Here is a 14,584-nt window from a genome sequence, read left to right on the forward strand (position 1 = left end):
TAAGTTGTGCCGTGTATTAATATCGCAAATGTATTTTGCTACAGCACGTTTATTTACAAAATTAAAACGAAGTAGGAACTTTCATTCACGCTTTTACGTACAGTGTACAATCGGATCAATCGCAGCGAAGATACATCTACAGGTATATTGTATGCACAGGCATCAGAGAATCGATGCGAACACCCGAGGTGTCGAATTCCGAACTTCCTGAACTGGACAACTTTTGAGAAACAATTTTGTTGAAAAGAAACTGATCAATAATTATCTCTTATCGATTATTTCGAATAGTTTGCATACGATGGGAACAAGCTTAATCGTTTTTAGTCCGATTTTGGATTTTTCGGAGCCTCAGAATCCAAACATCGGATGTTAGCGCGTGTCTTAATTAGCAAGCGCGTGTAATCGAATGACAATATTAATCTTCTTCTCCTTCGTCTTCTTCGCATTTCAGGGCTCGGGATAGCGTCCAGGGATGTGATACTGTCGGGGGGAAAGGGGGTCTGGCAGGAAGGCGGAAACAGCGGTCTCGTTCTCCTTGTTGGCGTCCTTCCTGGAGGATTTTCTCTTCTGATTTTCGTGGGTCTTGACGTGTTTGGTGAGGTGGTCGCTCCGCATGAACTTCTTGTCGCAGGTGGTGCAGGAGAACCTCTTTTCCCCGGTGTGGGTCCTGAGGTGTCGCTGCAGTTCGTCGCTCCTCGTGAACTTTTTCCCACAAAATACCCAGTAGCACACGAAGGGCCGTTCGCCGGTGTGCCACCGGATGTGGGCCTTCAGGTGTGACGTCTTTCCGTAGACCTTGCCGCACCCGAGCACGTGGCAAATGTGCTGACGCTTTCCGTCGGCGTTCAGCGGCGCCACGCCGTCCATCAGGCAGTTCGGGCATTGGCACCTGGTGCACTTCCTCGACGCCGACTTCGCCTCCTCGTTCCCCATGAGCCGGTGCTCAGCCGGCGGCGTCAAGGGCATCGGGGGCCACTGATAAGGGGTTGCGTGCGTCTGGGGACTCGTTGGAAGGCCGGGGGGTGTCGGAGGCATCGGGTACTGCTGGGGGGGGATCACCGGGGGCATGTGAGCCTGGGTGCTCCAGGAGCTCGGGCTGCACGGCATCGACTGCATCGTGTAGGACGGGGTCAGCGGCTCGGGGATCTGGCTGTGGCTCGATGTCGGGGCCGAGAACCAGTAGGACGACTGGCTCGGGGATTGGAAGTGGTGCGGACCCGGGTTGTAGGAGGGGTAGTGAACTCCGCCACCGTAGTCCATCACGTGGCTTTGATGGTGCATCTGCATCGACAAACTCGACATCGGGGTCATGCCCGCCATTGGTGACATCGACGGCATCCCCGACTGGAAATAAAAAAATGGACGAGACGCTGTTAGACGAATTCTGCAGGTCTTAGCTCGGGTGAAAATAATCAATGAATGTTCGACGACGCTTTACCGCGACAATTAACTGAAGTAGAGCGGGGATCGATTCAATGCCTAATTATAAAAATGTATTTGAGAATATTCAATGAATCGTTCAATCTGATTATCTGCGACCAGGATTTTCGTGGATATGTAGTATACTAATTTGATTTTTGCAAAAAATTTTAACGTTAAATCTATGAATTTATTAGAAAGACTTGCCAACATGTGTTCAAATGACTCCACGATATCTGATTATAAATCCAAGTTTTTGTAAACACGCTTACCTTTATTTAGGGAACATTGTTTTAACGCAAGCGTAAATCTAATATGATAGACAAGTTGAGTGAATTATGGAATATACTTCGTAATAAAATTTCGACCTTACTGTAAATGGATGAAAAAATTTTATACTTGCAACGTTTATTGGTCGTGACGCATAGCATATTTTTATTAAATTTTTGGACAACGATCATTCTATGAAAGCGCGCGCGGATTGGATTTGAAACAATTGTAAACGAAACTACGAAAAAAAATCGCAATTCTTACCGAGCGGTATAATACAGAATGAGATGAAAATTGTTGCAGAAAAGCAATGATATTTTTTAACATTAATCTCGTTTAGAATTTTCACCAAAAACTTATGAAAATTGTTGATTTTATTTACCACGTATTCTAAACCGAACCACTCGTATGCGCTCATTCACGCATTATAATTCTTGAATTTATTACATCCATGCGTATGAATATCAAAAACTAAAGATAATTAGAATAACTGTAACATATAGTAATACGCATTTATAACGGACCTGTTGATACTGCATCACTTGAGCCATCGCACTTTGCACTGCTCCAAAAACTGGCGTTGGTTTTTCACGCCGTTCCAGCGATTGTGTTTAACGATGTTCAAGAACAGAGAAAAAATATCACCACGGCACTACAAGATTCGTTGAATTGTAAACGCACGCGTGCATATTCCGAATTTTTGAGGTAAAACGTTTCACTGCACAAGCCGCTCAACTCGCAGCGAAAACAAAACTAAATGACGAAAAGAAGCAAAAATATGAATCAGCGTTTTTCATCGCCTTCTTTTTCTCCCGCGTACAAGTTTTTCACCAAGTTAACCGGACTCGCATCGTCGGCCTGTTCGCCTAAGGCCGTTCCTCGTATAATTGCCGGTTCCTGGCGTGTCGCTAGGGTTTTAATAACCTGGTGGACACCGCGAGGAGTAGAGGGAGGCTGCAACGGTGCCCGGAGTTCGGCGGTGGGGGGAGGCGTTGCATCCTCAGCCACCCGAGGGCCATAGGACCTTAGGGTCGGGACGAGGCGCATGCGCACTCCCCACCTCGCCATCGACGTCGACTCCCCCCCCGCCTCCCCCTGAGGTCCTGCAGGGGTCTCGAGGAGGTAGAACGGATTCATAAATCAACCCTAGCTAGGGATCGGGGTGTACTTCGACTTAAGGAGGCCCCGAGGGTTTCTTTGGGACGCTGCAGGAACCGCGGAGATTCTTAGGAAATTTTTTTACCCCCACCACTTCACACCCCGCCAGCGAGATGAAATGATCCCTGCGTTACGGGGTTGTGATTTCTGTGTCGTAAGGAGCCTTGAAGCTTCTTGATTACGGAAATTACCGATAATACCGTGTCACGGTTACCGAATCATCGGTTTCGATGCAATCGCATTAATAAAATATATCTTCACAATCGATGTTAAATTCTGAATACAACTATTACTGGTTGAAGTTCAGCGGTATCGTATTTGAAACAGTATCAGTACCGTACTGAAACGTCAAAGTGACGCAGACCTTATTCATTATTTGCAAACTGTGGAAGTAGCATCTGCTGATCGTCTTATCGTTTCAAATCGAAAGAACACAATCTGAGTATGGATTTCTTCAAAGCTCTTAATTCGATTCTTAATAACAAACTAAAATTTCGACACAACTTGTATTAACAATTTTATTTATCGATCACTAAGTTTCCAATGTGTTTTAAGTATTCATCATCACATAGTTTTCCGTTACAATCATGGGATGAAAGGGAAAGCACCGTACATAACGAAGTGAGAAATGGTCCGTGTCGATTGGATTAGCACGGTAGTTTTGGGGCATGAAGAAGCGAAATCTGGAGAAGGGAATTTGGTGAAAAAGGGTTTTTGAAATTCTCAAGACAGATTGAAGACGTGATGAAGCTCGCGAGGAACCGGCACAACGTGATAACCGGCGGCATCCCAACGGTGAGTGTAGGAATCTAGGAGAATGGTGCAGTGGTTGTTGGCCCCATAAATCCGTAAAGCTCGAATCGTCGCGAAGCAGGAGGTGTAAGGTACGTACTAAAAAGCCAACAATACACAAACCGGCAGGGCTTCCATCTGGCCTTAAGGTCCCGGTTTATGACCGGCTGTAAAACGATTATCGTCACTGACGTAATGACATTTTCGCGTGCTACCGATCTGTACCGGTCTCATGGTACTTTTTTACTGGCAGACAAATTTACAGCCTGCGTCAAGCTCCTGGCCAACCGATCACACGCACCTTGCCAAAATTTAGCCCAACAATGGCAGACAATGGGGAACAGTACAAACCCCAGGCCAAGGGGGTGTTTCATTTTCGCCCTCTAGATTTGGCGGCCATATACCGTGGAAAAAAGGTTACCTTGGGGCGAATTAGACGATGAATTTTACGAATATTTAATCGATACAAGCAGTGCCAAACTGGGTCCATTTAATTGAACCGAGTTTCAAGTGAACGATTTCGTGGACGATCGAAATTTGGAAGTATTAGTCCTTTTGGAGGAATTTTTAACGATCGGTAATTCTACCTTAGCCTCTTTTTGCAACTGCAGCTTATTCTTCATCCATATTTTTTTTGTTTTTTTACCTTTTTTCGTTTGGAGTTTCTTTACAACTAATTAGCACAATCGTTGAATGTTATCAATTCACGCATGATTGACATCGAGCTGCTAATCGTCTTTACCCGTTGCTATCATGGTCGTTTTATGCCTGAAACTTTGCTACAGTCATTTATCAGACATAAGATACTCGCAGGTTTTATTTACACAGCTTCAGAACGCCATTAACTCGTTGGACTGACAGCTGAAAGCTGCAAGAACGAGATAAAGAGGGAACGCTTTTTATCTTTTCAAATCTTCAGGTATCACAGAACAGAAACTTGCGCAGCGGGTACAAAAAAGTTGCGGTCAAGTGCGACAATGTCTCTAATTCCACTAATTATCACCGAACTTGTGTTTCGCCGAAAAAGGGTTCCCCGTCAATATTCAAAAAGATGCCATGTGGTTTTTACCCTTGCGCATGAATAAACAGGCATCCGTCAAGCTTAGTGACACGAGATAAAACAATCAATAGATACAGTCTACACTATTTTTCGTCGATGTCATCAATCATTCGTTTGTGCAGATGCTACGTGGTCTTGTCCGCGTGTCCCGCTCAAAATCGATTCTTCGAACTTACGGTAGAGACGTCTTTATGCGTACAGTAGGGTTTTTCCTGTAAGCGAAGTTTTGCAAACATCGACCAGAAGCAATGGTAGAAATGCCGGATATACTTCTGTCCGGTACCTGTGTAAGTTATGTCGTAAATCTTAGACGCGTCTCCGTCATAAACACGTTGCAGGAAGCGATCCTCCGCCCAGAGAAACCCTTCCTTGGTCAGGGATGCATTGTTCGCAATAATAAACTCCTGAGTGACTCCGTTAGGGGTAAATTGCTCAACCGGTAAACACTACTCCCACGTGATCTGCAGGACCCCTCCCATGAAATTTCATACATCCCTCACCGCAAGAACTTGCTCGGAAATAGCGTCGATCACCCACTAATCACGATCATTCACCCTTAACAAGACGAACTTTGGACTCGACTTTTACTCAAACAGCGATCCCTTCTCCCATTAGAAAATATTACTCACGATTCAATGCAAAACTTTTAGTCATATCAAGTTTCGACTCCCAAATTTGCTTACTAATTGTAAGCATGGTTAAACGTTCTCACATTCTACAGTTGGAAATACTCGATGGAGTGTTGGAGGCTGAACAGATCACTGGCAGCGGTCACTCGCAACCAACGGGCTGATCAGCCATCATACCTGATACCGCACAAGGTTTTGCGGTGAGTAGACTTCGTCACTGTTCGAAAACAAAAGGATCGTACGAAACAAATCACGCTAAGGGTTGTGGAATGTCTTTTCGGTGGTCTGAAAGGCACCCCGTGCGCCGAGCAAGGTGTGTCTAATCGTTGAGTGGGGTGAAGAAAGAGTCCTAAAACGAACCGGGTGGGTGCCAAGATTTGAGAGACATTCAGGCGCGATGAAGCGATGCAAATCAGGAGGCAGGTTTTCGCTCGAACCCTGATCCTCACCCCCGAATTTTTGCCTTGCCATTCCTTTGGACCACTCTTTGCACAGGAAGCCGTAAAATGCGGCGTAAGAATCTCGTGGAACACTTCGTTCGCAAATCACTGGACAATCAAAGATGTTGTGAAATTAATTTAATCCGGTTCTATATTCGAGGTGGATTTTCGTTCGCGTTTTAAGTGTTTGAAAAAAATGTTAACGATATTTATAAAGGTTAATACGGCTGTTAGCGGTTATGGTTATCCTCGGGGATGTTTGAGAATTGTCGGGGTAATAACGAGCTCCCTTGCTTACAATGGAAAGGAGATATCCTCTCGTCAATCGTAACTCAAAAACGTTTATAGTTTCTCTTTTAAAGAAATCGGCAGACGTTTATACGCTCCCATCGCGATAGATTTCCTTCTTTATGGGATCCGAGACCCGGGTTCGCCACCTGCACCGTCTAGCAGCCAGAGGAGCATCCCTTACCTCGGATAGGCAACCTGAGCAAGGATCAGGTGGACTACACCGCCAGCTCACACGACTATCTCGCAGCGCCAACCTTTGAAGAACTTGTACGGACACTAATCTGCTCAATGATGCACCATGACCTGCCACGTTCCCAGTAAGGTCGCTGTCGGGACGCGGTTGATATTTCGGTTGTTTTTTCCGCCCGATGTATTTCTCGAGCGATTTTAGAAAAGCATGCGAACACTTCAGGTTACACCGAGATTGCTGAAGGTGCGTGAATTTCGTTAAAAGCCGAGGTAAAAAGTGAAGCGCGAATTCCTGTTCGCAGCATTTTTGAAGTCCCAAATGTGGCCTAAGCTGACCCGAATCTGCACAAGAAGACGCTAAGCACCCTGACTACATAGAAAGCCATACAATCGAACAATGGGACCCTGCACAACTATCGCTTAGCTCCGAAGTGTAAAGGCTAATGGAGCGAATCTGTGCAGTTTCGAGTTTTCACACGCTGCCTTATACGAACGTCAGATTTCCAAAGCTGCCCACGGCTGAACTCCTCTGCAGGCAGAAGACGTCGGTCATAAGCCGAGGATTAAACGGATCTGACTGAGGATGAGCACGCTGGAAATGCCCGTCGCTCACGTGATATCTGCCTTATTTACGTACCTGTAATCTACTTTTCTGCACCCAAAACTCTGGCGGGTAGGGTGTACCCTCACTGAATATAATCCCAGACCAGCGGTAGTCGAAACCTGTAGGTACGGTTAATCGGGTTAAACTGGGATTAGCACGTCGTAAACAGAAGATTACAACTGGTGGATGAGTGTAATTTGGCCGATACGAGAACGGTGCAGTTTCCTTGATCCAGAGGTGAACAAAATATATCGAACGATCACCACAAGTCGATGGAAATTGCATGGAATCAGGAGAATGACGGGGCTGCAGATGTTTAGAAAACGACTGAATCACCGCTCTCGGACTTTGGACAATTATCAGGCAAATGCCTGAAGACTTAGACAAGTGTTGATGCGTGGCACATTTGGCCCAACGCTTCTCGCGGTAGGAGTAGGAAGAAGGGGGAGGATATTAATTGAATCGGTAATCAGCGGTGCCTAATTACAACTCTTGAGTTAATCGGCGTCGTTTTCTCGCGTCATTTGCGTGCAGGCATTTCAGGATGACTCGAATGGCCCGGGGGACGCTGAGCGGGAACACGGATGGACGGACCCGACCGACTCTGCGGACGCTTACGCGTCATTAATCATTTTTTGGGGAAGCAGTCGAGCCTAGCATAGGTCTTCGGTGTTGGTTATGTCGGATACCAAGCCGACGAGCAACCGCGAGCCTCGGGTCTGCGAACAATGGCGCCCAGTGCTCATTTGTTACCCGGTCTTTATAGACAAAGACCAGCCGCGATTGAACTTGGACACCGGGAACAAAGCATGGCTAAAATTTTGTTTGCTTTCGACGTTTCGACCCCTTACACGCTTTCACGCTTCGAGCTCCGCGATTACTCGCGTTGTATCAATTACGATCTCCGCGGAAGAGATTATTAATATAACACCATCTTCGAGAAGATTGTCCGATTCACGACGGATGATCGGATCTGGCTTCGAAGTGTTTTTTTGCTTCCTCTTCTCTCCTTTCTTTATACAACAATTGTTCAGAAGGTGTCGGAAGCATCAGAGACGAGGTGCCGAATTCAGGGGAGAGTGAGAAGAGGAACCCTTTGGAAGGTGATGTGTCTGCGTCACTACCTGTTGCGCGTCTCCTATATTTCTCTGTCGAACAAGAGGTTTTGGCAGGATCGCGATCAGCGGCGCTCCGAAGAGATATAAAAAGCTAGCCGGCAGCTGGGGTGCCTTTTGCGTTATGGTAGAAGCCGCAAGCCCCGCGTGAGAATTCGCCGGTCAAAGAGTACCGGCGTATTGTGACGTAACACTATTACACAACCAACTTTTGTCCGCGATTCCTACACACCCGTTACCATGGACTACACTCGCATTCCGCCCCCGATCTGCAAAAGACTCCAAAGTCATCCATCCAGCGTGCAGACGTGGAACATTGTTGCTCAACTTTTCGCGTTCGCCAGAAATCTTTCAAAGGAATGAACCTTGTTCACGTTTTCACGTTTCGCGTAATCGTTCCTGCCTCTGGCGACGATTGAAGCCACGTGTCAAGCATGTGTTCGACATCCCGGTTTCCATTAATCCCTGAACCAGTAACGATGGGATCTCCGATATTGTTTTCAAAGATTACAAAATCTACGGCGAGGAGCTCAGGCGTATACAAATGAGATTGTAAAGGTAGGGATGGCACTTCTCTCAAAACTCGACTCGGAGTTTGAAAACAAGTTAAGATGACGAAGATTATCTATTAAGCTTATAATCCCGGTGACTAATCGGTGAGACAGAGCGCTATTACGTCCGCTCAATTTTGACCACATGTATTCACTCGTAATTGGCTTAACCGCAACCAACGTTTGGCCACCACCCAGTAGCGAGTACTTTTCTCAGCCCGATTTACGTGCCGTTTAAATGCGACGGTCGGATTTCATTCCCTTTTGGCGTACCTACGTTTCGGGGTTATCCTCCGTGACAACCATTGCACTGTGCCCTCTTAAGTCTAGGACCCAATGCTTCATTGACACTGACATGATCTTCCAGTACACCCTTCCTAGCACTAACCCTTTGGACTCCCTAGGTAGACAAACGGTCGGAATTTGAATATGCAAGAACCCGGATAAATTCAGTGGTTAAATTCTTTCGGTATGTCGTAATTCCTGACTTTTCCCAGTTCCCTCAGTCTGCCTCAACGCTCTTTTTATTTCCCCCACAAAAACCGGAAGTCCATGAATAAAACGCACACAACAGCCCATCACTCAACGGATTTTTCGAACGTCTGAACACAATTAGCCGAGCAGCGGATTAAGAAACTAATTGTCGAATGCATTATGCATCTCCGCATATTACCGGCCGTTGCAGTGCAAGTCATGCGACATGCAGCTGACGCAGCGACGAAGCAACGTGAATTTATACGGAAAGAAAATTTTGTCGAAGACTGCAGCGGTTATCCGGATTACCGTTTCACGTAAACATGGTTGTAGGACCATGTCTCCAGGCTGGAAAGACCGCACATTTCTGTGTAGCTGTGCACGTGGATGAAAAGTGCCCGAATTTCCCCAAGGACGCAGTTTACAGATGTCGGTAACATACTTTTCTAGACCGTAGCTCGAAGACTGTCTTCTACACTTCGCACAGGATCAAGAAGTCAGAGTTCTTCCACCGCCTTCGAGGAAATTTCTGAATCCCGTCGGTCAGTTATTATCTATAATCTACCCTCTGCAGCGTGCGTCTTTACACCGATCTACGTAAACGTGAATAATTTTTTTCCCGGAGCGCAGAGACGGTAATCCTCCTCGAAAAGTCGATCCCTAAAGAATAGGTACCCGCACCCCCCGCTGCTAGGGAAGTTGACTTTAGCGGTGAGAAGTGCAGGCGAATTTCTAAAACAACACGCCCAGCTCCCTACTAAGCATCAAGTCAAAACGTACGCCTGCCTGCAAATATCGGTGTAACCCGAAATGTCAAAAAAAAAACTGCATCTGGCGACGGAAAACATTCCATGCAGAGTCACGTTCGATTTCACTTCTCAGTTTCGGTAACGCGGTTGCCGTCTTTTCGCCGCTTGAGTAGCGTCTGATATTCACCCAAATAAGGCTCGAAAAAATGACTACAGGAGGGATGCTGGGAAGGGAAGGCGAAAGGACGAGGAACGGCGTTGTGCCCCAAGGGCTCATCGGCGGGGCAGGTTTAATTACTACCGGACCTCTTTGTTTTAACGGACGTTGCTGCAGTGGCGGTTAACGCTTTTGTTGCGAGGGTGTTTCGGATTTCTCTCCGGCGGCGGGTAGGCACAAGGATACATCCGAGCCTAGGATATGATTTGTGTGTCAGCCTCCAGGAACACAGACTCCGGGCTGCAGGGTCCGAGGTCCGCCGCCGATGGGCCCGGCTACGCGGTGAGACCGCAAGGTCGGACTGATCAAACACGTGTCCGTATCCCATGTCAAGCCTGAACGAAATTAAAATTGATAATTGCTTCTCCTAGAAAATAGCCCACGACGTTCCAGGTAAAACCGTAAAAATATTTGATACCAAACTCGGACTATATTCAGCTTTTTTCCTATCCGCGGTTTCGCCGACAGCCGCGCGGAGGTAATTATCAAGATTCAATCCAATTATAAGCCTGCGAATTACTTGCTGGTAACGAAATCTTTCAACTGTCGAAAGAAATTTTACTTATTACAAATATTTTCAATCAAAACTAACACGTGTGTCTGTGATACAGAAAACTCAGTGGCATCTTCGAATCTTAAATTTCTCTCCGTGTAATATGTACCAATTAATTGGGCAACCACGTCAATGTATAGACCTGCATTTCTCGGAGTAAAGAGTCGTCATTAATCACCCGTTTAAAATGTGTGTAAGTGGTTCAACCGGTATGAGATATATATATGTATATATATTCTTTGCAAAACACATACAGACACACGGGCATTATTCGCTCGGTCATTTACTTTGGAGTAGAAAAACAAACAAGTCGTGAACTGCCGGCTAAGAAATAGAGTGGTGATGATTTGGCAAAAGTTTTTTTTTTTTTTCTGTTGGTTTCTTCTTTCCGACGAAATGGATGTTTGCTATTGGGATTCAACAAGTATCGGCAAAGGCTGTTGCGTTTTGGTCGAGGTGAAATAAGTTATTCAATCGGGTATTTCATTCAACGTACATTCAGGGGGATAAAATAAAAACCGAGTGACTCGGGCTTTAATGAAATATCTTAATCAGTTTGTTTGAGGATAAATTATACACATGTTTTAGTATGTATAATGAACATAGTAACTGTATCTTTTTATATTATATCAAACATGTATAGAACATTAGCCCTCATTACTTTTTTCAGATTTATTCGTTCGTCCATTCCATCATTCATTCAATCCATACGTGGATTATTTTTTTTTTTAACAGGTGTATAATGTCGTAATTGTAAATTTAAATTGTCTTTTCATCGCTAAAATTGTCTCTTAGATTTTGATTTATTTATTTTCTTTTTTCTCTTTCGATACTCTTTCTTTAACTTTTATATTTTTGTTGAAGTGTTCACTTTTTTTGTTTTGAATGTATGTCTTTTGGTTACTCGACTTTTGGTAACCAGTTAATGAACATCTTCGTAGGTTGATGTTAACGATGGCAACATGTTCGTCAGAATGCTAAATTCCTCTTTTTGCATTATCGAAGATCACTCAAACAAGTTTTATAGTTGTTTCACTCTCTCTGGGTCGATACGTAATAATGGTTAAAATTATTATCGCAGTCTAATTGCTCAGAATAAACCTATAGAATACCGAGAGACTAAAATTTCAGTACGTTTTTCTCTGAAGAGAGTTCTTGGCAGAAGATGCATCTTACGAAGATAAGTGTAGCTAGTAAAGAATCATACCACGCGTCTAACTCCATAAGTCAAATTCTCATCAGTCCTTGCTTTGATTATTTAGCGGGTATATTCGAATCGTTAGAGACTCTCAAATATATTGAAAGTATAAAAATGTATCATGCAGAAATTGCAACAAGTATCTGAACGATTTTTTCACTTTAACCACTTCGAGCACTGAAAGTCTTCGTAAAAGGACATGGGGAAAAGTCAAAGCTCGGACTCGAGGGGCAGGTTCACGCTGAGCCCCGAATACCGAAAAGGTCCAAGACTCCCATAGCGCGTTATTCGAAGAAATGAGATTGGCCGCGGCGTTTGTCCTGAGTTAAGGAACGAGTCCTGGGGCGCATTGTGTGGTTTTATCTTTCAACAGCTTCGTTTGTCGAATCACCCAGAGACCGGCAGGACTCTTTTGCCTCCGTCCGTTTAGCTGCCCCCGCACATTATACACACAACCATGCAGGGAGCATAAGCGTAAGGTCATGCCGCACACCCACTGTGTCCAGTGTCAAAGAATCCGCCGAACCATTCAACGCCCGGTCGGCTACGCGATCAATTGGATAAATGCATGTGTGCCCGTTGTGCAACTGCAGGTACGACACAACACTGCGCCGACTATCGACAAGTGCAACTGCGAAATTGATGCCCGATCTTTTTTTCATTCACTTTTTCTTCGCGTTTTCTCACGAAGAATGGGAATTTATGGGAATTTTTGGTGTATTTATACATATTTGTATTCCGACTTTCTGAAATTACTCGAGTACACCGAGCGAAATAACTCATTGAATTAACTGAAGGTAAATTTAATTGAAATCAACTAAACATTTTATCAGATCAACAGATCTTGACTCGACACTGATGAACATTCACGTCGCCGTCCGCGACAACTCGGTTGATTGATTCAATGACTTACTTCTCTCAGTCTAGGTGGTAAAATGTTTGTTAATAAAAATTTTAGCAAAAGTTTTCCCTGATAAAATACAATAGTAATAATAATGGTAATGTTAATCCGAGGAGAAAAATGATGGCGTATAATTAGAGTTAGGTGAGGAAGAGATGCGAGGATGAGTGATGTAATTCTGACGGACAATCCGAAGGCTTAGGGTCATTTCGACGCGGTTTACGATTTTATAAATTTTCTCCGGGAAAAGGAATTCCGTATAATCGCGTGATTTAACTATACGAGGACTCCGGCAGTCCCGGCGAGTTTTGACCCTCGTCGGTTGCAGCGATGCACACGGTGAGGTTTTACACCTGAGTCAAATTTTATAGCCGAAACTCGTTGTGATTTACCATTTCATCTGTTCACGAGGAAGGGAATTAACGTCACAACAGAATCGCTGGACCCCCAGGACCCACGGGGGACCCACGGGCCCCGGGATCCTAGGATATATAAATGATATTTATGTCAACATTTTCCGTGTAGCGGGCGGCCTGTCAAAGGCAGAACCAGTGTCGAACAAAGAATCCTGATGTTTAAGTGGCCTACGATCCTGGATGATGGCTAGCTCGGATCCCCTCGAGTCACGGACCGGGAATGATCTTCTTGTCGCGCTTTGCGGTCGGAATCTTCATCCTTGACGATCGTCGTCAGAAAGCGAGGACTTCGGGAGAAATTTTCAAATTTCAATTCCAATTGTCCGTCCAAAAATTATGCTTTCATTAAGACAATCAATTTTTACATATATTTCACCGAAAAGTTTTTATAGATATACAATTGTTTGTAAGAAATTGCGATAGCGATCTCGTCACTTTGACAAAATAAAACTTGTTGCATGATATTGTCAGAACAATGAAGCAATAGACGTAAATACATTGTTTCGCACAGTTTTATATCGATTCTATTTAGCGAATAAAGGCTAGTCAAATTTGTCGAAATCACGAAAGTCACTTATCATCGGTTACCGCAATTAGATAATGTAAATTGCGAGTGGCAGAGACACGATGTTCGAGTTTTTCAAAATCGATCAAGATTTTGTCAAAAATCAATAAGGGTTAGTCTGAATTTTTTGTCGACGTTGAGGACCCAAAAACTTGATGTCTCAGAATTGATTTAAAGAAAAAGTCAAGCTCTTTTCTTTCTCAACAGCAAGATTATTTCTATACCTTCACACAGACGCCTACGAAGATGGCATTTTTTGAGATTGGAAAAAAACTGACCGGTCAGTTGGTTGCAGCAGGGCGCGTGGTCCAGAGGATGGATTGACATCGGCGCGTTCAAAGTTCACCCCCCGGGGTTCGAGGCCCTCTTTAAATTACCGACTTTTAGGTATACTCGTAGATCGAGCAACATAATCGGGCTGTGCTAACTTCGAACGAAAGATTCGTCTGACATTCGGTGATTCGGCTGAAAAAGCTATTCGCAGAAGTTTACAGGGTCAGGATTCATACGCGTCGCTGCCTGCGTGTCTCACACGTTAGCCTCGTTTTTCATTTTTATTTCTTTATTTTTTTTAAGGGGCAAACACGTGTAGGCACAAATTAGAATACATAAAAGTTGTTTTTATGTGTCTCGTATAGCCGAACGATTTTTGCTCCGGTTTTAATGGTAGCTCATCTTTTCGTTTTCTTATTTTTCCGTTTTTTTTTTTTTGTGGGGAATACCTAGGCTACCAACGCATTTCTCGTGAAATTTTATCGTATAGATCCATGCAAGATTTTCGGGGACATTTTATTGCGAGACGCTAGGTGGCAGAAAAGTTCTAATCCGTAAAATAAACATCGGGAAATTGGATTTTGTTGTAAATTACGGCTTATCGACGGATTACGAGTGTAAATACCGAGTGCGCAGTTCTTCACGTCTTAGAAATACTTCCAGTTCTTCTAGCCGTAAATTATTGTTGAACCCTTTACAGTGAGTGCGTTTCAAAGGAGA

The 14,584-nt window shown here is 44.5% G+C and overlaps 1 protein-coding gene across 1 annotated transcript; it reads right to left on the reverse strand.

Moving 5' to 3' along the window:
- Positions 1-93: 93 nt before the first annotated feature.
- LOC124212309 (transcription factor Sp5) lies at positions 94-1,338 on the reverse strand. The gene has a single exon (XM_046612199.2). The coding sequence runs from the start codon at positions 1,336-1,338 to the stop codon at positions 448-450; it is 891 nt and encodes a 296-aa protein (XP_046468155.1). The 3' UTR covers positions 94-447.
- Positions 1,339-14,584: the final 13,246 nt, after the last annotated feature.

Source organism: Neodiprion pinetum, chromosome 2, assembly GCF_021155775.2.
Source record: "Neodiprion pinetum isolate iyNeoPine1 chromosome 2, iyNeoPine1.2, whole genome shotgun sequence".
Lineage (NCBI taxonomy): Eukaryota > Metazoa > Arthropoda > Insecta > Hymenoptera > Diprionidae > Neodiprion > Neodiprion pinetum.